The sequence below is a fragment of the Gossypium arboreum genome, chromosome 7 (genome assembly GCF_025698485.1).
Source record: "Gossypium arboreum isolate Shixiya-1 chromosome 7, ASM2569848v2, whole genome shotgun sequence".
Taxonomy (NCBI): Eukaryota; Viridiplantae; Streptophyta; class Magnoliopsida; order Malvales; family Malvaceae; genus Gossypium; species Gossypium arboreum.
The window spans coordinates 63,412,233-63,438,992 of NC_069076.1; the positions used below are offsets into that span (position 1 = coordinate 63,412,233).

Below are 26,760 nucleotides of genomic sequence, written 5' to 3' on the forward strand. Positions count from 1 at the left end.
TTTATTCGAATATCACTAAGTGCAAGAAATATAATTGTTATACATATTAGTTTATTTTTGTTGGAAGTTCAAAATTTATGCTTATTGGAAGGTTTCTATATATTATATACATTTTCAAAAACTCAGTTTCTGTTTTCTCATTGTTTTCCTTCACTTTTTTTTTCTTTTATTGAATTTTAAATATTATTTTTATTTTTAGCTTAATTTTTATTTTACACTTTAAATTTGTATATAAAATAATATTTACAATTAAATTTATTTTAATTTAATTAATTTAGTTACATATTTAATTCAATATTTTATATTTCTTTAAAAAATACTTTCTATTAAAATGCTTTAATTTGACCTTAATTTTAGTTACAATATTGTGATGAAATGGTATTTGCTATTAAATTATTTAAATGTGATTTTGAATGTATTGATTATTTTTTAAAGTTTGATTTTCATTTTAATTCTTACTAAAGTTATAGCTTTATATTTTCTATTTATTTTTATACCATTATAATTTCAATCCATATTATTTTTAGAGAAAGTGAACATTAGTTATTAATAAATACCTGCTTTTGTTAAACTTAAAGAATAAAATGGCTATAGATGAGATAATTTATTAAATCTTTTTATTTATATTATCATTTAAGAATTTTCATGCTATATTAGAAAAAAAAAAACTAACCATTTTTCTTATCGGTCTTAGTGCAAACAAGTATGAAGAATTTTTTATGAGGGGAATCAGTGCTTATTCTTGTAAAAGATCACTTTCGTATTTTTCTATTTTTACTATGGCTTTTATATTTATTTAAAAAAATCTGGATCCTCGCTTTGATTTTATTAATTGGAGCATTGTATCCTTAGTGTAATTGAAACATTTTAATTACATTCTTCAATTTTAGTAATTATGTGGCTTATTATATATAATTACATAAAAATTTATTTTCTAATTGCAATACTAAAATTTATAAGGTTAATTAAAATAAATAATTAAGAAATGACTTAAATTTGATAATTAAATAGTTAGTGCACTCCCTAAAGTTTAAGTTTCTATTCATTCGTCTTCCATTTTTTTACTTTTTAATTTTAGCAAATCCTAACAAAAACCATATAAAAATAAGTATTATTTAGAATAGAAATTTAATAAAAATAGGTAGCAGTCCAATGGTTAAGCACCTACTCCTTTCTTCCTATTCTCCCTCATTTCTCTTTTAATTTCAGCAGCCAGGTGCAAATTATCATGCAACCACTAGCTATTTAGTCCCTTTTCCCCTAATTACGTTAGGATTATGTTTCTTTTTCCATTTCAATTTTCTTTTTCATTTTTTTCTTTGCATAATATTTTCTCTCCATTACTGAATTTATTATTTCTTCTCGGATCAAAATCTATTCTCGATTCAAATTATTTTTCAACCGGTTTGTAATCACCACTAGAAACGTTCTTAATCCTTGCCAAGAATCGGTAAGTACAATTCAATCCTGATAATTAAATCCCAAATTCTCATAGTATTTATATATGATGTTAATCTTTCATTCAAATTAATGAATCTTTTAATAATACTGCCAAAATTCCCAATAATCTTGATAAATCTTGAAAACAAACATTAACCCATGTAAAAATGTTGTTTGAAGGACCTGATTTAGATACCCCAGATTAGATTTGAACGTGAGGAACGTCACTCAAGTTGTCGGTGAAAGGTATGTGTTCTTTTACAAGTGAATCGGGGCAAAACCGTGCCTAGGATAGGGTCACACAGTTGTGTCTCCCGTGTACATTGATTTTGTAATTTCCACATAGCCACAGTTTGTTACATGGCCTAGCTACATGGCCGAGTAAACCTTCTACACGGTCCATACCATCTCACATGGTTCGGTCACACGACCATGTGTCATCTGTCTATCAGATTTTATTGTTTCGCCTAGAAATTTTATGATTTGATCAGTTTAGTCCCTGTGTTTCTGAACTATTTTTAGTGTTTTATTTTATTCAATTAAATCCTTGATAATATGAATTATGTTAGAATATATGATTTGATTGACTAAATTAATATGATATTTATATATATATTTGCATGAATTGTGAATAATGCATATGTCTATTGTATCTATATTTGTGATTGGACGAATAGTATGTCTTATGTTACAATTAAATCAAACACATAAAAAGCATGACTTTTGTTACTGAGTTGATTTGTCACAAGCATGTTAATTACTTCTGAATCGAATTGTTATGAGCATATTGTTTGCAACTGTATTGTTTTGTTAAAAGCATATTAAATGCTACTGTATTGTTCTACTTGAGCATGCCTTATTGTATTGCACGGGGTGGGGCGTTATGAACAAGAGAAATATTGACAATTTATCTGCATTATTTTGTTGTATACCCACAACCATAGGCAGATTCAATTTGCAGCATTTTTGTTGTGCATCCACAACCCATTGGCAGCTATTGCCTACAAACATGTTGTGCATCCATAGCGATTGGCAGATTTTACCTGCATTATTTTGCTGTGCATCCACAGCTATAGGCAGATTCCATTTGTGGTGTTTTGTTGTATGTCCATAGCCATTGGCAATTAATCTGTGAATCATTGGTGATTAAACCAAAATTCGGTGTGTCGATGGCTAGAGTTCAGGGGAACTCCCATTGTAGTGTGTAGTGGTGGGGTAGGATTTTTTCTACTAAAATCGAAACTGTATGGCATCCACAAAAGCATATGCATACAAAACTAAAATTTCTGATATGACATATATATTCATATGTATATTGTTGAAAGATCTAAAACTTCGATATTCTGATATTAACACTGTAAATTATTTGTGTGACATATTTTTGTATGCTTAATCGTTTGCACTAGTTTTCTTGTGATTGAACTTGCACTGAGTGTCATAGCTCACTCCCCTTTTAATTTTCAACCTTACATATATCCCACCAGGTTAGGATGCGGACGTGGCATCCGAAGGATCTTTGCTCGGTTTAAGTTATTAAAATATTTTAGAATAATTATTTCATCTTTTAATTATTTAGAGTTTATATTATTTTATTTTGAATTGTGGCATGAGACCTAGCATTTGTTTTATTTTATCCTGCATGATCCTGCATGATCCTGCATGACATTTAATTTGATTTTAGGCTATCGAAATATGAATAATAATTAATTATGCATGAACTTCAGTTTTTTATTAAAAATACAAACAAATTATTACTTTTCGCTACTAAATTATAATTAAGAATTTTAGATAGTAAATAAACTAGTAATTAACTAAGTTTTCTTCTGAAGGTAAACAAATGTTTTAAAACAACTATTTTCAAAATTTCGATAGCTTATTAGACCATTTCGGTGGCTACTGTAACCTTCCAAATTTGGGTCTAACGTCATGGCTTTTCAAACACATACTACATTATTTAAATTTAAAATATTATTTTCAAATAGTAATAATAGTATTTTAATTTTATGGCATATATTTTAATTTTAAAATATAATTATATAATTATTTTATTAATCTTTTTTGAATAATCTAAAAATTTTACATACATTTTGACTTACTAAATAATTAATTAAATTAAATAGTATTTTTTGGTACAACGATGATTCGAACCCAAGTTATTCTTGGGGTAGATAAACACCTGACCAATAAGGAACAACTTGTGATTCAAATTACATTGTATTTATTATTAATTATTTATACTTAGCCAATGACTACTGAGTATATGTTTAATATTAGATACTGAATTAACCCAACAAATAAGGAATACTAAAGTAATTAGATAAAATTGTATAGGACATTCCTTTTTCTCGTCAATAGCAATCGTATTGTGGAATGTTTTATTAGACCAACATATCACATATAATAATTTGATTTTAAGTTTTGTTACTTGTTTAGAGAATTTTTCTCTCATTATTATTGATAGCTTTTATAATAGTTTATATTCTTTTTTTTAATTCTAAATTACATAGTCTAATTACAATTTATACCATCAAACATGACTTAAAAAATAACAATGTAATTGCATTCTATTAGCTAAATATGTTTAGGAATTATAATTCCTTATAATTACAAGAGGTGTAATTACCACCCTAGTTATTAAATTTTCATCCAATTATTCTTTAGTGTCGAGATGCACCAAAATTTTGAAAAAATTTCTTAATATAACATTTGGTACTTGAAGTCAACAGTTCTATCTCGATTTGGTACCTAAATTTTTACCCAATTTGATATTTAAACTTAACAAACATTATACAATTAATTCAAATATACTAATATTATTATTTTTTAAGGAGGTAAAAATTAATCAATGAATGATCTACATGTGGCACGTGACATGAATTTTTTTATATTTTAAATATTCAATTACTTTTAGATTAATTAATTTATATTATTTAAATTTTTTATATTAACATAATACTTTCTTTTATTTTGAGTTTTTAAAGCTTTTATTTTTTCTTCAATATCTAATTGTTAATTTTTAACACAAATTTTCTTTGATACTAAAAACATTGCCTAGCGAAACAAAAAAAGTTGAAGTAAATGTAATCATTCTGACGACTGAATTTTATTAACATGTATTAGTTATTTACGCGCTCTCATAAAACTAACACCATTAGCATTTTAAGCAATTTATATAATAATCGATAAATTCAAATACCAAATTAAAAAAAAAAAAAAAACAGTTTTAGTTTGTAAATTAAAAAAACAGTGTGAGTTCTCCGATTGTTATTTTCTTTCTTCTCGGAAATATCTAAAAGTAAAGAGACCGGACATAAATAAAACAACTGATATAGGGTGATTTGACTGGTTTCCAATCCCCCGGCAAAATTTTCCTTCTTTATCTAGGGTTTGCTATTGATCTCGGTTAGTCTTCCGCTGATAATCAACATTCACTTAGGAGGAAGCGAAGAACAAAATGAGAGGATTAATGAACAAGCTAGTGTCCCGCTCTCTCTCTGTCGCCGGCAAATGGCAGCAACAGCAACTCCGCCGTCTCAACATTCACGAATATCAGGGTTTTTTTTTTCTTTTACTTTATGTATTTGTCCTTTCATGCAATTGCATCTCGAATTATCTCTTAGAAAATGGAAACTATGATTTCCAATAGAATACTTCATAAGTGATATATTTTGTACTAATTTTACTACCTGTTCGGTTCCTGTGAAATTATTTTGACGTTGTTGACGGTTTTTGTTTCCTTTATATTTATTTGGAGATTAAACTTTGAGTTTTATGCATTTCACTCTTTCTTTGGGATCTGTATACCTGTTCGGAAATACAAATTTCATGTAAGCGTCCTGGTTATTGATGAATTTTGGTTATCTGAAAATCAGGGTGCTGACTTGATGAACAAATATGGAATTAACGTGCCGAAAGGAGTTGCGGTTTCTACTATCGATGAAGTTAAAGAAGCAGTCAAATCTGCCTTCCCCAATGAAAATGAGGTAAGTTCTCTCAATTCGTGCAATGGCTTTTATGTTTCGATGTTTTAGAGTGTTAATTGGTTGTCTTAAGCAAGGCAGAGTTATTGGCTTGTGTTCTTAACCATGGATAATCCAGGTTTCAAAAAACAATTTTATGGCATATTTGGATATGACATGATTGAATAAGATAGGTGTTAATAGATTTGATTGTGCTTCAGTTGGTTGTTAAAAGTCAAATTTTGGCTGGTGGAAGAGGCTTGGGAACATTCCAAAATGGTTTTAAGGGTGGAGTTCACATCGTTAAGGCTGACCAAGTTGAAGATATTGCTGGTACTGAATAGTTATCTTTACAGAAAAATTAGAGTGTATTACAAATTGCCAAATACATTTATGTATTGAGTATTGTTCTGGAGTTTTTCATTTATCTTTGCAAAATATGATATTCATAAATGTTGTCTTGCCAGTCACTGAGATGCTTTGTATGCTAGTTAGCATGAAATGACTTTCGTTTTACTTTCCTTTTTCTATGTGAAGGCCTTTCGTAGTTATTTTATGATAGGTGCTTTATTTTAATTGCATGCAGGGAAGATGCTTGGCCAGATACTTGTTACCAAACAAACTGGCCCCCAAGGCAAAGTTGTCGGCAAGGTTTGGTACCCATCCCTTTTTGGTGTGGAATTTAACTGTCCGTTATTCTGTGCAGTGGTATCAATTTTACTTGGGCTTGGATGATCTCTACTAACTTCATTATCTTTTACAGGTTTACCTGTGTGAAAAATTGTCACTTGTGAATGAGATGTACTTTGCTATCACTCTGGATCGTAAAACTGCGGGTCCGGTATGTTTCCAAACTCTGTAGATTAATCTTTATGGCTGCTGGAGACGTCATTTTTGTTCACCTGATTACTTTTTGTTAAGATTAAATGATTCTCCTGAAGCCAAAGGCGCTTCATTTTTCTTTTTTTTTTATGTTGTTTCTAGCTTATAATTGCCTGCAGCAAGGGAGGAACCAGCATTGAAGACCTTGCAGAGAAATATCCTGATATGATTATTAAGGTGATAATCATTCCCCCTTCTGATGTTTTAGTATAATTAGTAAGGCATTCTCTTCCCTCAGTGATCATGATATATTCATGGCAATTGATTTATCTTTTTTTTCCCGATAGGTACCTGTTGATGTCTTCAAAGGAATTACTGATGAAGATGCTGCCAGAGTTGTTGATGGTTTGGCTTCCAAGGTTGCCGATAGAAATGATTCTATTGAACAAGTGAAGAAACTATATAAGCTTTTCTGTGAACGTGATTGCACGTTGTTGGAAGTTAGTATTTCTGTTTGGCTATATTTTCCGTTTGACCATCTCATGTGTTTCAAGTAGCTTTGCTTGTTAACTGCAAATTGCATTCTGTTTTGGTTAGTGATAAATCTTTGTGTGAATTGTTTATTCTCTTGGACAGATCAATCCTCTTGCTGAGACTTCTGGCAACCAATTAGTAGCTGCTGATGCAAAGTTGAACTTTGATGATAATGCTGCCTTTCGTCAAAAGGAGATATTTGCTCTCCGTGATCCATCTCAAGAGGATCCTCGGGAGGTATGGAATGTCTCCTTTTCACCTTTTTTTTTTTTTGTGTGTGTGTGTGTGTGTGTTTACAAATGATTATTCTTGGTTGTTTTGTAAATCATAAGTTGGACTACATGATAATCAGTATCTATACTCTTGGTCCTATTCTGCATTTCCTATTATTATAGGTTGCCGCTGCCAAAGCTGATTTAAATTACATTGGGTTAGATGGAGAAATTGGTTGCATGGTGAATGGTGCAGGGTTGGCGATGGCTACAATGGATATAATTAAATTTCATGGAGGAACTCCTGCCAATTTTCTGGATGTAGGTGGAAATGCTTCTGAAGGCCAGGCAAGGATGTTCTTTGCCTTTAATACTCTCATATTGCCCTTCTGTGGCAATTTTGTTGTTTAAATGTGTTTACTTTCTGGCACTAGTGCATTTGCTTTTATTTACTGTTTCTTATAGTTTTGAAGCTATGCATTTAAAGAACATGTGAGCACACACTTCTATACATGATTTTATGTATTGTTTCTGCTGCGGTTCATGCATTTCTAGCATCACTGGTCATGATATACTGTTATTTGCTTTGTGAAAAATTTGGTATCTAACAGCGATGTTGATTTAATAATCTCTGTTGAATGTATTTGCTCGTTAATTCTTAGATTATGTGGAACAGGTGGTCGAGGCATTTAAGATTCTGACTTCTGATGATAAAGTGAAAGCCATTTTGGTGAATATATTTGGAGGAATAATGAAATGTGATGTGATTGCAAGTGGGATCGTCAATGCTGCCAAACAGGTGACAGTTCTTTGGAGTGGCTTCTCTGTTTACATTGGTGACCAAGTACTTGTGTGTCACACTAGCATTTTATCTTACTGTATGTGGGTGAATCATCATTTTAACACTGATGCAGGGAAACCAAACTGTTTGTTAGAAGTTTATGAAGCCCAAAGTAGGAGTGCCTTTTTAGAATATATATATATATAGATAGGTAGATAGATAGATATGGATATAAAAGAATGTAGACGATCTGTTTTTATTGCTTCCATAAGGATGTTAAAGGCACTGACTTACGTTTGATCTTGTGTTACAGGTGGCCCTAAAAGTTCCTGTGGTGGTCCGTCTTGAAGGTACCAATGTTGAGCAGGGAAAGCAAATTTTGAAGGTAAAGTGGAAATGCGGCGGATGTAATTTTATAATATCTTGACAAGACTTGATGTCTTTTTTGGTTTCCTTGGCGATTGTCAATGGTCCTGCAGGAAAGTGGAATGACACTAATTACAGCAGAAGATTTGGATAAAGCTGCAGAGAAAGCAGTTAAGGCAGCCAGCAAATGAGAAATTTAAGATACGAGTCCTTTGTTCTTATTGTTTCTCATCTTTCACAGCATTGATGAGTTTTTCCTTTATTTTTCTTTTCATCAAGCCCATAGAATCTTGTTAATGATAAAGCAGCAGGGGGTTACTGTCCTGCAAAATTTATATATTTGCCACATTTGGCATATAATTCAAAGTTGATATAACATCCTTCTTTGATTTGAGAAAATATAGTTTGGAAATTTTATGTTAAATATTGCAAGGGTTATGTGCGTCGGCTGATGGAAGCGATCAATTTTAAGTTACAACAGTAGTTTTAATGAGATTACTTTTGAGGCTCAGTTCACACATACACACACACGCTCGCAATTTAATTGCAGGTCTAATACAACTCATGAATGTAAGAGGGACTTAGTGATGAAAGGTGTTAATTTATTCCTTCTTCAACAATTGTGCAATCTTGTTGGAAATGCAGTAGGAGGTGGATTGTATGGTGATCATGGGATTGACTCCAATTGCAGTTGGCAGGACACTACCATCGCAAACAAACAAATCTTCAGCTTCCCAACTCTGACCATTCTCATCCACAGCACCCTCTTCCTATCTGTTGCGCTGTAATATAGAGGGTCCAATACTCATCCTTGGAACTAAGCCCTCCTACCAAGGGAACGTTATCCAAAAACTCCTGCAAACTTTCTTCTGTAAGACCTTTGCATTTAATTCTCTGGCCATCGCTTCGATGGGTTCCCACTTCCACTGCTTCAGCTGCAATCAGAACCCTTAACACCTGTCTCAACCCAATCTTTAGATTTTCTTTATCCACTTCACTGAACCGATACTTGATCTTCCCTTCTTCCATTACTTATCCTGAACCCTGGTCTCTTATCAGCGTGAAAAGGTGGGCCACCTTGGATACCTCACCATTCTTTTAGAGCTGATCATGGGCTGGGCGGCTCGGCCTAGCCCGAAGGCCCGCCTGAAAAATGAGAGGGTTTGGGTAAAAATATAGGTCCGAAAAATGGGCTTGGGTAAAAAAAAAGGCCAGTTTAGAAAATAGGCCGGGCCTCGGGTAAGAGTTTTTTGGCCTGGGCCCTGGCCCGAATTATATATTAATATATTTTTATTTTATTTTTAATCATTTTAAAATTTTAATATAACCATTTTCTTATTATATTGTCAATTTGTGTATTATTTTAAGAATTATTTTAGTATCGTTTTATTTGTTTTAATATTTGTTTTCATGTTTTTAAATATATTTGATTTATTATATTTTTAAAATTTTTATTTAATGAAATAAGCAAAAAAATTTAATATGGGTTGGTAGGCAGGCTCAGCTTAGCAATTTATTTGGTAGGGCTTGGACAAATTTTTAGGCCCATATTTAGGGCCGGGCAGGGTCGGGCCCGGGCCTAGTAGACGGGCTTAAAATTTTGTCTGGGCCAGACCCAAACCCAGCCCGGCCCGGCCCATGATCACCTCTACATTCTTTCCTGTTGAATGTATTTTCTTGTTAATGTTTAGATTATGTGGAACAGGTAGTCGGGGCATTTAAAATTTTGACTTCTGATGAAAAACAGAAAGCCATTTTGGTGAATATATTTGGAGGAATAATGAAATGTGATATGATTGCAAGTGTGATTGTCAATGCTGCCAAACAGACGAGAGTTCTCTTTGAAGTAAGTTCTATGTCTACATTGTGACAGAGTACTCATAGTCACTAGCATTTTATCTTACTATATATGTCGTGGGAGCTAGAATTTTGGACTTGCAATCTGTGTGATTTTAGGTGATATTTTCGGTTCAAATTCGCTTAAGTTAGTTTAACTCTTAAAAAGTGAGAATTAACAAGAGAATTTTTTTAAGGCACCAAAAATAAAGCGAAATCAACTCAAAAATAAAGAAGCAAAGAGAGAATAGAAAATGCCATAAGAAAATAATAAATACAAAGTGTTTGAGTTAATACTCTCAAAGTATTCTATTACTCAAGAATGGGGTACAATTATATATTTACTAATGAGAAGACTTCTATTTATAATTAAGCTCTTTTAAATCTAACGTTGTAGTTTACTTTACATTCATTGTCGAGATAAAACCAATTTATAATTGAAATTCTTAAGAAATTTATACAATCTTCTAAGAATACAAAACCAAAGCTTCTAAAATTGCTTTTCATATTTACCATAGCAACATTAGTTTTTCTTAAGTGTTTCAATGGGCACTAAGATTTCAAGTAGATTGGCTTCTTTAAATGTTTCATGAATCAAGTTAGTTTAAGTGGGTTGAATGCGTTTCATTTAATCAATTTACTTTCATATGATGCTCTATTTGCATTTGTCATGGGTTTGAATTTGTGACCCTTGAAATTCTTCCTCACCCATTCTCATAATGTTCTCATTGTGTCATTAGAATGATATTGATTTGACTCGTTTTAAAACTGCTTTAATGTTTCGGTTGTTTTCCAGTTAGTCTCTCTGTCGTGTAGTTTCACCTCTCGAAACATTTGCCTTGACTTTCGTTGTCACCTAACTTGAATCATTCCTCTACTTGGTACATCTCGTTTACAAGAGTTCACTGCTTTTACTTGCTCCTATTGTGACTTGCATCGATCAGGGTCCCCTTGATCCTTACAAATAGGCTTCGACACACCCACATTGAACATTGAGTTAACTTTGAATATTGCTGCTAACTTTGGTTTGTAAGCCTCTCGACTTATCCGCTTCAGAACTCTAAAAGGGTCCATGTGTCTTTACCAAGCAAAAGATAAGTCATAATATAAAACACTAAAAGAAAGTGGTTAAGATGTATCTCACTCGTCACATTTACTTATTTTGTCACATTTACTTATTTTGACTGTTCAGTTTGTATCACCACTTTTCCCACTAAGTTTGGTGCATAATTCACCTTTCTCATATGAGTTAACCTTATTAATAGCTTAACAAACTTCACATTGGTTTGTCACACCTCTAGTTTTTCTAAAAGGGTTTTCGTAGCACTCTAATCTACCGAGTCAATGTTATTTCCACAATGAACATTCTCGACTAATTTGGTTGTTGATAATACATTGGTTTCATCTTATTCATCACGACTCATTGGCACCATGCATCGTTGTTGGTGAGTATCCAAGATACATAGACAATCGACAAAAGAAACTAATAGAATATTAATCCAGTTAAGGAAATTCAAGCCAATCACAAAGTTGTAATCATCTAAATGAATTACCTGGAAATTTTCTTTGTTTTTTTACTTGTTGATTTGTAGCTCAACTCTTTATGTTACTCCCACAATTAGAATCTCTTTTGAATTCTTGATCATTTTAGTCGATTTGTTAACTCTGTGATCAAGTTTACTTACAATTTTCTTTGATATTAATAGATCAAATGCCCTTGTATCAACATGAGGACTCTTCTTTTGATTTGCGATGTTGATTTTCACAAATATGAACCCTTTCTGCTTACGATCCTTCTTCGTTTTTGCAGAATTGAGTATCGTTGATCCAAGTCTTAATACTGTTTCCTCATTAGGTCACCAAAGGCTTCAAGTTGTGGGCTTTTCCACATGTTCCATGAATCAGGCTACATTAAGTGGATCAAATAAGTCTCATTTAATAAATTTATCTCTATGGGATGCTCTATGTGCATTCATTACAAGTTTTGATCCCTGACCCTTAGTATATGCAAGTTAATCATCAAGGAAAACCAAACTGTTAGAAATTTATGAAGTTCCAAGTAAGAGTGCCTTTTAGAATATATATACATATATATAGGAATGAAGACAATCTATTTTTTATTGTTTCCATAATCATTGTAAAAGGCATTGACTTTTGTTTGACCTTGTGTTATGGGTAGGCCTAAAAGTTCCTGTGGTGGTCTGTCTTGAAGGTACCAATGTTGACCAAGGAAAGAGAATTTTGAAGGTAAATTGGAAACACGATGGATGTAAATTTTATAATATCTTGATAATCCTTGATGCTTTTTGTTGATTTCCTTAGTGATTGTAGATGGTCTTGCAGGAAAGTGGGATAACATTAATTACGGCAGAAGATTTGGATGTTGTTGAAGAGAAAGCAGTTAAGGCAGCCAACAAATAAGAACATTAGGATACGAGTACTTTGTTCTTATTGTTTCTCATCTTTCACAACATTGATGAGTTTTTCCTTTTAATCGAGGCCATAATCCCTTGCAAATTTGATATATTTGCCGCATTTGCTCTAGATAGTTGATACAACCTCTTTATTTGATTTGAGATTATATAGTTTGGAAATTATGTGTTAAATATTGCAAGGGGGTTGATGGAAGCGATCACTTTAAGTTATGATAAACAGTAGTTTTATTGAAAGTACTTACAGCTCATGAGTGTGGTGATCCTCAAATCGCAGACCCCAAGTGATTTTTGTTCGTCAGGGCTCCCCTCTCAAAGTATTGAGTGTAACGTCCTAAAAACCCTGTTGGTGCTATTTCGATACTTGAATAGTAAAATCTAAAATAATTGCGATTAATTTAATGCTTTTGAATGGTGATAGTAATGTAAGAAATAGTACAAGAACTTGTTTATCTATGAACTAGTTGATAATGTAAATGTTGGAGGATTCAATGAAGCTTTTGACCATGTAGTAACGACTCTAAAACCTTAGTTTTGAATTTTCAATTGAATAAGATGATGGAAAAGGTAAATCTCTAGGCCATTATAAGGCCAAAAATATTTGGATTATTAAAAATGTTAATTAGAGAATTAAAGAGTGCCATTGGAGCTTGTTCAATGTAGAAGAGATTAATTATTACCCCTTGATCTAGTAAGTGGAATTGGATGGTATAACACTAAAGAAGTTTGTATAACGTTCATTAAGTTCGCGCCCAACCTTCAACTATTTAGAAAAAGAAAAGAAAATCCTTGTGCAAACCGTCCAAATTCTTTTCATGAACCTTGAGAACTTTTCAAGTTTTTGGTGAGGTTTTAAGGCCTAGCCTATTAAGCATCATTTATCCATTGTGAGAAGTGTTGAAGTGATGAGAAAGCCCTAAGGAAATTGTTGGGTTTTCAAGGAAAGAAGTGTAAGTGGAGTAAGTTGTTGAAAGATGAGGAAGTACTAAAGAAAATGCTTTGGATTGAAGCAAGAAAAGTGTTGTTATTTTGATCTTGATTTTTGTAAGTGATATTAAAAATTTCTACTTACCATATTAATTAAATGTCTGGGTGTTATAGGATGTTATAGTGTTAAATTAAGTGTCTAATGATTGAAATGGGTAAATAAGGATTTATATAAATTCATAGTTGAATAACTTGTCTAATGAAGGGATAGTGAAGTTGTAAATGGAAATTTTTTTTAATGAACATGAGAGAATGAAATAATTTACAAATGAACACTCCCTTTTCCATAAGCATCCGCTTGTAGCAAGGGTTTAAGGCTTGGTGGTTGCTTATAAAAATGTGGCATCCTTACATTAAAATCTTGATCTAAATTAGCTAAATGATCTGTGCATTTTTTCCTTTTGTGAAAAATATGGCTAATTTCCACCATTCATCCTCTATTAATCAAGTTCAAACGATCTCTACCTAGAGTGTACATCATATGGCATTACTCATGGGGTCTCTTCAATAAATGAACCACTAGTAACACCCAATGACCAATAACCTTGCAAGGGATAGTGTAACAACTCCTCACCCGACCTAGTTGTCGGACCTAAGCTACGGGATGCTACCACAGTTGCCGAAGCACATCATATTCAAATTGCATCATTTAATACAATCAAACATCAATTTATTTCATAATCCCATGCACAATATGATTTACAAACAAAATCAAGACACATTCGAGCTTACAAAAACTCCTAAGTCAATTTGAGCACAATTAAGGGCCAAACTGTAAACTTTCCAAAATTTTGAAACAGGTATTGATACCAATGGCAGGTACCGAAACCATGTTGGCATTCTTCCATTTTAGAAAACAAAATATTTAAGGAAGTATTAATACTTATTATCAACATACTGATACTTTCTAGAATTTTTGCAAAAATGACCTCTTTAAAATCAGTTCATGCCAAAACTTAACTTAAACTCAAGAATGCTTATATGCACACAACAAGCCCTGTAAATGTTGGAGTTTAAATCAAGTTAAACACCAAAGAATTGATTTAAACAAAAAAGAATCAATTCAAATAGCAAGACAATCAATTCAAACAACAAAACTTTTGGAGCTTAGTCATACCAAATATTATCTCCTACACATCTAACCAGTCATGAAACTATGCCATATAAAAGCTTCCATATACTACTTGCAACCACAACATTACATTTCAAAAACATCCAAATGGTTACACTTTACAATCACTATTGTACCAAGAATGGATTCCAACACTCTAGCATATCTATACCAAAATAACCATTATGATTACATTACAACACCTAAACAAATCAATATTGAACATGAAATCCAAAATACTAATTATTCAACTACCATGCCATCTCACCATTTCAAAGCATCACTATCCATCATACCGTAATAACTCGGAAGTTAGTGGTGTCAGAAAATTCAATTTTAGGACCTCGTTTTTGTAAATTAAGACTGTAAATATTTTTATTAAATATTTATGGAGTTATATTAGAGGTGAATTGAATCTTAGATAAGTAATTCTATCGAATTAATATTTTTTACGTACTATGGAATTAATAATTAATTTAGGGTATAGGGCTATATTATAAAAATGGTAAAAGTTAAATTACTATATTTCTTTTTTAATTTGAAACCTAGATTAAGGATCAATGTGGTAATTATACCACATTCGAAATTAGTGGACGGTAAAGTAACATGATATATATATATATATATATATATATATATATATATGTTTATGTAATAAAATAGTAAAATAAATAAAATAAAACATAAGTAATAAAATAGTTAGTGGAAAGTTAGTAAAGAAAGAAAAGCATTTTTTCTTTTGGTGCATGCAAAATAGAGAGAAGGGAAGAGAGAAAGGGAACGTCTGGCTCTTGGAATTTCCATTTCAATTTTAAAATTGGTTAGTGCAATTTAGTCCTTTTCTTGTAATTTTTATATTTTTAGAATCTCGGTAGTTTAATCTAGTTGACTCTGTGTTATTTTTAGGAACTTTTAAATTTTTATAATGATGCCATTGATGAATTCTTAAGTTTTTTTGTGTTATTTTGATAGATTTTAAGCTTGGAGATGAAAAAAAGTTTAAATTGTGAAGTTAGTTTAAAGTTTTGTTAATAGGGACTAAAATTATAAATTTTGAAATTTGAGGTAGAAATGAGAAATAGGAGGTCCTAAATGGACTATAGAGAAATCAGCTAGAAATTAGGGCTTCTAAATTAAAAATCATGTTAGTCTCGTATTTAGGGACTAAATTGAATAAATTGTAAAAGTTTCTTAAATTTGCAATTGAGTGTGAATTTGTTTGTATATTGATGATTCAATATGTTTATGCTGATCCTTAGCTAATGATGACTCAGATTCCTTGAAAAAGAAAGGAAAAGACAGCTGTCGATGAATAGCTCAGAGTTTACAGTTTGTATTTCTATAATTCAAATCGCTTAAATTGTTGCATTTATGAACTGATTTGCATGGTAATATCATAAGGTGAGTTAGAATTGATGAATTGAATTGATTGGATGTAACAACCCTAAATAGGGCCTAGGAGTTTTAGCTTTAGTATGCTCGGAAATTTTGTAAGCATGCTAATCGAAAATGTTTTTATCTATGGTTTTTAGAAAAATAAATCAATTTTTGAAAATGAGTCTTAAATACCTTTAATTTTGAAGATAGGACTGATTTGTAAAAAATTCAAAACTTAGAGTTTTTAAGAGGAATTAGACCAGATTTGAAAATTCACCCTATATTTTCCTCCACCTGGTTTTATTTTCACATTAGTTTTTCTTCTCCCTCATTCTCGTGTCGTCTCTTGTTCTCCCTTGCTCTTCCATTCAATTTTTTTATTTCCACAATCTAATTTTTTTATTCCTATTAACATCCAAACCTTAAACCTCCATAAAATTCCAAGAAAAACACCCCAAAACACCATAGATTCCTCCATTGTCAAGCTTGTAGGTTTTTCGAGTTTTTGATCAAATGCTCGATTTTTTGTCAACTAAGGTAACAGTTCAATTTCTAATTAGTTTTTAATGTTATCTAGTCTTTAAAACTAAGTTTTTTGTTATTAAATCGTATGTTTTAAATAAAAGCTGAAAATTGGATCGTTAATGGTGGATTTCAAGATTTGGGTAAAAAGATGGTGTCAAAGTGTTTTTCAATTAGTTTTAATGTGATTAGAAGGTTTCTAAACTTTGAAGTTTCGTTAAAAAGTTATTGAGTTTTAATGGATTTTGTTAAAATTGCCGTGAACATGTCGAAAAGTCGATAGCATGAATTGAGTAATTTTGTGTAGTTTAAAGGTTGAGAATTAGTCGTAGGTGAATTATAAGATGAACAGAATTGGTTTTAGGTGAAAAGACTAAGTATAAACTGAGATATTCAGATTTAAAGTTTGCTATATTAAAGGTTTTAATTACATGAGAACTTAGTTTAGGCTTATGTTTTTTATTGCTTCTGGTGAGTCCTTAGCTGATTTTTGAATGTATTGTTGTGTGAATTGTTGTATTGAAGCTTCGGATTTGCTAGGACCATCTACAAGTTAGGAAAAGCTAGTTTGAGCTTTTGAATTTTTGGCGAAATCGTATTGGTTAATGTTTGGAATAATTGCTTGTGGACATGATTCATTACGTTATTTGGGAATTTAGTTGTAGCCTAAACCCTTACTCTAAATTCCAAGTTTAAGCTTTCTCGTGCTCATGTTTATCTTCTAAATATGTGCTTGTGTTATTATAAAAGTGTGAATTGAGATGAGATGCAATTACATATGACATGTGTTCATCATTATTGTTGTGAAAGTGTATATGTAGGCATGTCAAACATGCCAAGTGACAGTGATAATTATGTGCTTATGATGTAAATATGCAGTGATAGTGAACGATAAATCGGTAAGTGATATATGTGTGCTTAATAATAACTATTTTGGCCTTATGATTCTTGAAACTGTTGGATATAGTTGGCATGCCATATGATTGAGAGTGCTCACTTATATGTTATATGATTTGGGTGTTGAGGCCCATGGACATGTTTGAGAGATAAGGGAATGTGAGATAAGCTCCATTCAACGGGACGTGTTCTGTGTGTTGGAGAGTGTTAGCTTAATGCTTCACATACGGGACATGACTCTATGAGTTTATGTGGTATGTTGGAGATCCGCTATCCGATGAGTGGTGATAGTGCCCACTTTTAAGTTTCATAGTGCCCACTTTTAAGTTTCATAGCTCAAACGCCAATTTATCTATAAACATGTTTTTGAGTATTGTGATATATGCTTGAATGTTATGTGATTATATGAGTATTGTGATATATGCTTGAATGTTATGTGATTATATGAGTTTTGTGATATATGCTTGAATGTTATGTAATTATATGAGCATTGTGATATATGCTTAAATGTTATGTGATTATATGTGTAATGTGATATATGCTTAAAAATGAATATGATTAACATGTAAATGAACTAGTAAATAATGCACGAGTAAGTATAATATAACACTAGAGTTGGAACTGTTGAGGTTGTGCTATATGGTTGTTTCATTAATGCTTGATGAATTTTTTGCATGGTAGTTGTTCTAGGCATTCACTAAGCTTGTTAAGCTCACCCACTCCTTTTAAACCTTTGTAGAGTAGTTAAGTGCCAGTGTGAGCAGTGTGGTACCTAGAGGTGATCCAAGCAAGTTCATTTCCATTTTTTCATAGGTGTTGCTATTTGTTTACGTTTTGGGAATAAGGAAACTAATCCAGCTTCTCCACCACAGTAAACCTCGGTTAGATTCAGGCATGATACACTTTTTAGTTATTGGGAGAACCCAAGTACTCTCTTTCGGATCCAGGAAACAACTCTTAGAGATCTTTTTTCTTTTTGGAAGATACAAGAGCGAAACAATCAACCTATTGATATTAGAAGACCCAAAAGATTCTTCCAATGTTTCATTTCTAGGTCTAATGGAATTCATAGGTATAGGAAGAAGCCCTTTCAAATAGAGATTTTTTTCTTTTGACCATATTTCGATTGTTAATACGATATATAAGGACTGCTACTACAAACTTGCCATGACATTTTGGATGCTTCTATAGATTATTTATTCCTAAGTTTATGAGATTCATTTCCTATTACATTGATTATTGCTCGGACTTAATTTTGATGTTTGAGACTATTACTACGGCAGTTTTGATGTTTATTTGATGATGATATGATAGCATGATGAATTGGCACAAGTTGGAATGGCTTATATGCTTAAAAAAGTGGTATTTTTCTAGTTTGAACCAGAGGTATCGATATTCGCGTTGTAAAAATGATTCCTCTATGATATTTCGATGTGCAGGAAGTCAGTTTGGTAATTTAGTATCGATACCTTATCACGAGTATCGATACTCAGGGTAAAATTACTGATACTTTTAGAAAGGTATCGATAATTTTCAACTGTATGATTTTTGAGCGAGAAACAGAAATTCGCAAGTTTGGTATCGATTTCCCAGGTGGTATCGATACCATTTAAAGGAAATATCGATACCCATATTCTAGTATTAATACCTATGTAGTCAATTTTGAGATTTTGCTAAATGGACCTTATGTATGTTTAATTATTATTATAAAACCATTTGATGTATGTTTAGCATGTAACGATGATAACTAAAGAGTAAGATTGACTTAAAACCTATACAAATACTAAAATGGAAGATATATCATTTAGAATGAGCTTTTATTTTTTGTGTATGACATAAGACGGTGATGTGGCATCCTGATATTTGGGCTTAGCGACCAAGCCAGCTATAGGGTGTTATATTAGATTCGGTTAATTCGTTAATTGTGATAAATGACTAAATTGAATAGATGTGAAGATATTACATATAATAATTATGATATTGAACCTATATTAAGATGAATTATGTTGTTACATTTATGTATGGATGATTAGTTGGTGAAATTGTGATATGGAATTGAGATATTGGATTGTAAATGAAAATAAGAAATCATTACCCTATTAAAGGTTTGGGCAAAATCGAGTATAATTGGCATGCCGTAAGATAGGAAGAGTTTAGGGTTACTTTAACTATGTGTCGATAAAGGACTAAGTGCCAGATCACTTCGGTTATATTAATGAGCGTAAGGCGTAACTTATTATTTTGAATTTGTCCGATGAGGCACTGGGTGCCAAACTGGTGTGATTGGTTGGATCCGTGTATCCATTTGAGTCTGAGTCAGGTTAATATGGAAATAAAAATGGATAATGGTATAATGATGTATTAGATGAATTGAAATCATGATTGATTGTGCTTATCGGGCCCATAAGACCAAGAAAAATTGAAATGAAATCATATCATTTAACCATTGTGAATTTAAATGTGATATGATATGTATTAAATTCTCAAACTAGTAAATTGAATATGTATGAGGTAAAGCATATGATGAATTGGTATAATTTGTATAATTAGTTGCATTTAAGGCGTTTATTGTTATGTCATGCATTTACATGATTTTTATTGTATAGAATGTTAGAATATAAAAATACAGCTGAGTTTATACTCAACGAGCAATTTTGTTTCTTTGTGCCGGTTAGACTTCGATAGTGAGTTCTTATCGATATCAGCATCCTACAGTGATCCCAAACTCATTTTGTTGGTGATGTTTTGTTATTTTGTTAGCATGCACCTATAAGAAGTCTCGTGTTATTATTATGTTAATATGATAAATGACTTAATATTTTGGTATAGTTTGTGTATATGTATTGTTACTTGATAATGGTATGAATCATTTATGTTTATATATGAATAAGTTGTGGTACGTTTGTTGTATGGATTAGTATGAAGTATATAGTAGATAGATAAGGGTTATTTGATGGTACTTTGTAGTAAATTGATGAGTTATGTATTATTAAAGACGATGTTAAGTATGTTTGACTATATGACAAATGTTGATAAAGGTTATGTTAACATTTTGGTGTTGAATGAATGACTTAAGTTGAAATAGGTTAATATGATTCTTATAGTTGTTGGAAGTGAATTGGATAGATAATTGGTATATTTGTGTTATCATGAGTATAGGTTGAAAATTTGTATGTGTTAGTTGAATCTTATTGAATAATAATGGTATTTGAATGGAATTAATGGGTTGGTAATGATATGGAAGTACTTAGGATATGCTAAAATGTTTTGGAATTGTTTAATTGGTCATTTTTGAAAATACAAATAGCTTGAATTTGAGTTGGTTAGAAGTTGCAGGTTTTTGGAATGGAAGTTTGTAGAAACAATTGGTGACGTCACGACATCCTTCATATGTCGTTGCAACGAGGGATCCACGTCAAGACAAAAAAGATTGGATTGTTGGGGATGTCGTAACGAGGAACCCCATTGTCACGACGAGACCTAATCAATGTGTAATGTTGTAACGAGGAACTCCTTCAAGTTGCAACAGCTGCCCTATATTTTGAATCTTTTCATTTTAGTCTTTCAAATTTTAATTAACTTTAGAGCTTCCGTATGCTAGTTCTAAGCCTGGAAATTATTGTATTTTATGTTAATTGTATGTTTACTTGTTTATCAATAAATTGTATATTTTAAACATGATTTGATTGTGGTTACTCCTACAACCAATGTGACATGTCGTAACTCCGGTCTGACGAACGAGATGAGTAATGGCGTGTGACAATACCATTTTTGTAACACCCTCAAAATTAGGCCTAGAAGATTTTATGGTATTTTAAGGATTATAGCTTTAGTGTGCTCGGGAATTTTGTAAGCATGGTAATCGAAAATGTTTTTGTCTATGGTTTTTAAAAAAATTAAATTAATTTCAGAAAATAAGTTTTAAATACCTTTAATTTTTAAAATAGGATTGATTTGTAAAAGATTCAAAACTTAAGAGTTTTTAAGAGGCAACTAGACCTGATTTTGAAATTCAACCTAAAACCCCCATCTATAGTTTTATTTTCACGTTAGCTTTACTCCATAACTTGTTCTTGCCATCCCTCTGTTCTCCCAACTCTTCCATTCAATTTTCTTTGCCAAACCTAAATTCCTTTGATTCCTTTCACTTTCCAAATCATTAAACCTCCATATAATCCAAGAAAAATACCCCAAAACACCATAGATTCCCCAATTATCAAGCTTGTGGGTTTTTAGGGTTTTCGATCAAACACTCGAATTTTCATCAACTAAGGTAATAATTCAATTCCTAATTAGTTTTAAATGATATCTGGTCTTTTAAATGAAACTTTTAGCCATTAAATTTCATGCTTTAAATAAAAGCTGAAAATTGGGTCATTAATGGTGGATTTCATGATTTTGGGTAAAAATATAGTTTCAAAGTATTTTTCAACTTGATTTAACAGAATTAGAAGGTTTCTAAACTTACGTTAAAGTTTCATTAAGGATTTCTAAGGTTTTAATGAGTTTTCATGAAAAATGCCTATGGTATGTCAAAAAAAAAAACGATACCATGAACTAAGTAGATTAATGTGGTTTAAGTGTTGATAATTAGTCATAGCTGAATTTTAAGATGAACGAAATTGGTTTTAGGTGAAAAGACTGAGTATAGACTGAGATATTTGGATTTAAAGTTTGTTATACTAAAGGTTTTGGTTACATGAGAACTTAGTTTAGGATTATGTTTTTTTTTTATTGCTTGTGGTGAGTCCTTAACTAATTTTTGAATGTATTGTTGTGTGAATTATTGTGTTGAAGCTTTAGATTCACTAGGACCATCTATGAGTTAGGAAAGGCTATTTTGAGCTTTTGATATTTCGGCGAAAGCATTTTTGGTAAGTGTTTGGAATAATTACTTGAGGACACGATTCAATGCATTACTTGGGAATTTAATATTAGCCTAAACCCCTACTCTAAATTCTGAGTGTAAGCTTCTTTGTGCTCTTGTTTATCTTGTGGAATATGTACTTGTGTTGTTATGAAAATGTGAACTGAAATGAAATACTATATATGTGCTATATGTTCATGATTTTTGTTGTGAGAGAGTATATGTAAGCATGTCATACATGCTAAGTGACAGTGATAATATCGATGCAAATGTACTGTGATAGCAAACGAATACCGATAAGTAATATATTTGTTTAAACATGAATATTTGGCCTTGTGATTCTTGAGGCCATTTGATATAGTTGGAATGCCATAGGATTGTAAGTACCCACCTATATGCATATGTGATTTGGGTGTTGAGGCCCTGGGACATATTTGGAGAGATAAGGGAATGTGAGCTCAGCTCCATTCAACAAGACATGTTTGGTGTGTTGGAGAGTGTTAGCTTAATGCTTCACTTACAGAACATGTTTGACTCTATAAGTCTATGTCGTGTGTTGGAGGCTCGTGTATCTGATGAGTGTTGATAATGCCCACTTTTATGTTTCCTAGCTCAAGTGCCAAATTATCTCAAACTATCATAAAATATGAATATGTGTGTGTTGTGATATGTGTTTATATGATATGTGACTATTATGGAAATTGTTTATAACTATGTTTATATGTATTGTAATGTATATATGAAAGTGTTTGCAATGACTTAGTAAATAAAGTGTTAAACGTGTGTGTGTAAGTGGAATATGCAGATAAAGTTACAATTATTGTAATTATGTCATGTGTGTGTTATATGCTTGATGACATGTTTGCATGGTAGTTGTTCTAAACATTCACTGAGCTTGTTAAGCTCACCCACTCCTTCTTAACCATTGCAGATTAGTAGCGTCTCGGTGTGAGCAGAGTGGTTCCGAGGGGTGATCCAAAGAAGTCCTTTTTTTTTTATTATCAATTCATAGGTGTTTATTTAGTTGTTAATGTTTGTAGGAAATAAAGGCAATGTGGTAGACTTTTTGCTCGTATTCGCCATGATATTTTGAATGTTTCCACAACTTATTTGTTCTTAAGATTTAAAGATTTGAATTGTGATATGTTGGGTATTGCTCAGACTTATTCTTGATGTTTGAACATGTTATTATTGTCGTTTTAACGTTTAATTGGTATGGTGAAAGTTGCATGTTGAATGGTTTATGTTTGAAATGGACTATTTGCCTTATTATGTTGTATTTTTTATGTCTGGAGCATAAGTATCGATATTTGGGTTTTAAAAACAATACCTCTGTGATATTTCATTGTGCAGTGAGTCAATATTGTAATTTGGTATCGATACCTTATCATGAGTATCGATACTCAGGCTAAAATAATCCTTACTTTAATAAATGTATCGGTATTTTAATGGTTTTAATTTTTAGATGAGAAACAAAATGTTGTTTTGATACCGATTTTCCAATCGGTTTCAATACCCTTTTAGGAAAATATCGGTACCTTTGTTTTAGTAACAATACCTACTTGACTTGTTTTGGAATTTTTCTAAATACCCTATGTATGTTTAATTATATTTATAAGACTATTTGATGTATGTTTAGTATTTATTATGGATGATTAGAGTAAGTTTGACTTATAACTTGTGCAAATGATAAAAAGGAAGGCGAATCTTTAATAATGAGACCATGGTAATGCATGCATGTATGACATCCAGGTATTCGAGCTCAGCGACCAGGCTGGGTATAGGGTGTTACAATTTTAGTACCAAGATGCCATTCAAGCTCATTAGCTATAACATGATCATGGTACCAAACACACATTCATGTACATCATTTACATCCAACCAAAATTAACATCACATATAGTGACCAAATGGACAATTTCAAGGTTAACATCTATATCCTTAATCACACCTACGTAGATGCCACATATAACCGGGCCAAAATGAACAAAAGTCTACCGAATCTTAAGACTGGTAATGTGAGCTTTGGTGTGATCTGATCAAATTGAACACAATTGATGATCTATATAGAGAAGAAAAACAAAACAATGGTAAGCATACTAATGCTTTGTAAGTTCGAACAGAAATAAACTTAACTTACCTCAACATTAAATAATTAAGAAATTCAAATTACAAAGATACAAGCATGAAATTTCCCTTGGAATCCTTATGCAAATTCACACAACAAACCAATTGGTTAGTTCCATATCAAAACATGAATGTCGAATTCATTCCATACATCAGTATATTATACCATTCCATCGTATACTTTTTAAACATACTAATCATGAAAATTTACCTTGAAATCTCATTCAATCTTTTCGATCATTACCTTTTTATTTAATTTCGCTCGGAGAACTATAGTAAAGTAACATCGGGTACATGAGACTTAAATTGCTCACACAATCTGTGAATGTAACTGCTCACATGAGCTGTGAATATGATTGCTCACATGAGCTATAAATCAAGACTTTAAACTTTACTCGATGTTTCTCACACGAGCTGTGGAGAATCCGCAACATATCCATCGGTAAATACATCCAAAACGACTTTTAGGCCCTAATGGCATGTCATTTGTATCCTAACCGTTTACTAAGTTCAAAAGGGCCTTAAATAAGTTTCAGTACCAATTCAATCATTATATAATTGTTTTATACATATAACATAATCCAATTAACAATCCATATTCCACCCATATCACATAAATATTCATACAAATCACGTATACCTTACTTTGTAATTTAGTCCTTTTGATGCTAACATTTATTATTTTACAACAACTTAACCCACAGGCAATTAGATAACACAAGAATAAACAAACATTAACAAATTAAGGCTCATACGAACTTACCTAAACAAAACAACAACAAATACGACTCCTGGAACTACTTCACAATTTTTCCTTTTCTACTTTATCTTCCGGTTGATTTAATTCTTGATCTATATAACAATTTTAATTCAATTTATCAATTTCAACAATTTAATAACATATTATGATATGCATGGACCTATTTTCTTTCATTTTTATAAAACCCTTAAAATTTTGCATTTTATTCAATTTAGAACCTAAAATCGAAACAATTATAACTTTCACAATTGAGCTTTGTTTTTCAATCTGATTTCAATTATACCCTTATAAAATCCTCTTCTATCAAAATAACATGACAATTTTACAATATTTTTATTTTAGTCCCTATACTTAACAACTAACATTTAACTTTACAATTTAGTCCCTTCTTCATTTCTATGGTTATAAACTTACATATTAATACCAAAAACTTCAAAAATATCAATGGTAAAATTTTTAAACTTTAACAGTTTTGAAAAATAAAACACGTGTTAGCTAAATCAAGCTACAACAATCTAAAAAACATGAAATTTATGAAAAATGAACTTCAAAAAGCTTACCATGCAAAAGTTGAAGCTTGATCGTACCTAGGAGCTCCAAAAATGGCTATTTAGGTTTTTTCGGTTTTGAAATTTTGATGGTTGAAGAAGAAATGATGATGTTAATAGTTTTATTTTTATTTTTTGTTTAAAGTTTTATGTTTTAATACATTAAAATATTATTTAATCCAAATTTTAAATGCCAAGTATTGGAAAGTCACCACCCATCATACACTACTTCACTAAAGTTGCCCAATTGCCATATAAGTCTTTAATAAATTGCTTAATAAACCTTTTAACACACATAAATCAAAAGTGATTAAGTTTTGACATTTTTACAATTTAGTCCTTATACCTTAATTAACTATTCGATCACTAAAATTACTAAACCAAAAATACTATAATATACTCATAAATATTAAAAATAATATTTAGGAACTCGATCATCAGAAGATGGGGTGTCGAAATCACCATTTTTTATACCACTAAAAATGAGTTGTTACAACTCTCCCCTTTAAGGAATTTTCATCCTCGAAAGTTTTACCTGAGACAATGTTCGGATATTGTGATTTCATGATTTACTCGGGTTCCCATGTTGCTTCTTCAACACCATGGTCATGCCATAAAACTTTTACTAGCGGTACCCGTTTATTTCTCAATTCTTTTATTTCCCATGTTAGAATCTTTACTGGTTCCTCACTGTAGGTCAAATCTGGCTATATCTCTACTTCATTGCAGGAATTACATGAGAAGGGTTAGACCTATATCATCGTAGCCTCGACACATGAAAGGCATTTTGAATTTTTTAGAGTTCAGGCGTCAAAGCTAACCAATATGCTACAGGTCTGATTTCTTCAAGAATTTCATACGGTCTAATGAACCTTGGACTGAGTTTTCCTTTTCTGCCGAAACACAGAACTTTTCCACAAGGTGAGACTTTTAGGAACACTTTATCACTGGCTTCAAATTCGATATATTTTCTTTTCAAATCAGCATATGATTTCTAATGTAACATCTTGAATTAGGGTCTAGTCAGAACAGTGATTTCGCGACCACAAATCTGAAATAGAAATAATTCTTTTATGATTATTTGATGGTCCATGATATGATTGCATATTTGTGTGAGATTTTCATAAAGAAATTTTATGCCTAAAGTGTCCAATTTGAAGTTAGGGACTAAATTGAATAAAT

General features: G+C 31.5%; 1 protein-coding gene and 1 long non-coding RNA gene across 5 annotated transcripts; both read left to right on the plus strand.

The window, feature by feature from the left end:
- Positions 1-1,435: 1,435 nt before the first annotated feature.
- LOC108475413 (succinate--CoA ligase [ADP-forming] subunit beta, mitochondrial-like) lies at positions 1,436-8,513 on the plus strand. Of its 4 annotated transcripts, XM_053031253.1 has the most exons (13): positions 1,436-1,450; positions 1,621-1,686; positions 5,313-5,423; positions 5,621-5,732; positions 5,986-6,050; positions 6,163-6,240; positions 6,384-6,458; positions 6,569-6,721; positions 6,858-6,992; positions 7,151-7,315; positions 7,644-7,766; positions 8,062-8,133; positions 8,228-8,513. In XM_053031253.1, the coding sequence occupies exons 3-13, from the start codon at positions 5,325-5,327 to the stop codon at positions 8,303-8,305; spliced, it is 1,155 nt and encodes a 384-aa protein (XP_052887213.1). In that variant the 5' UTR covers positions 1,436-1,450; positions 1,621-1,686; positions 5,313-5,324; the 3' UTR covers positions 8,306-8,513. The 4 variants fall into 4 exon arrangements, with proteins under 4 accessions (XP_052887213.1, XP_052887209.1, XP_052887210.1 ...); XM_053031249.1 differs by lacking the exons at positions 1,436-1,450; positions 1,621-1,686 and adding an exon at positions 4,634-5,017; XM_053031250.1 differs by lacking the exons at positions 1,436-1,450; positions 1,621-1,686 and adding an exon at positions 4,635-4,988 and having other exon boundaries at positions 5,308-5,423.
- Positions 8,514-9,942: 1,429 nt separating this feature from the next.
- Positions 9,943-12,522, plus strand: LOC128295294 (uncharacterized). The gene is made up of 3 exons (XR_008285645.1): positions 9,943-9,960; positions 12,130-12,197; positions 12,282-12,522. It is a non-coding gene; the product is annotated as an uncharacterized LOC128295294 (long non-coding RNA).
- The last annotated feature ends 14,238 nt before the right edge of the window (positions 12,523-26,760 follow it).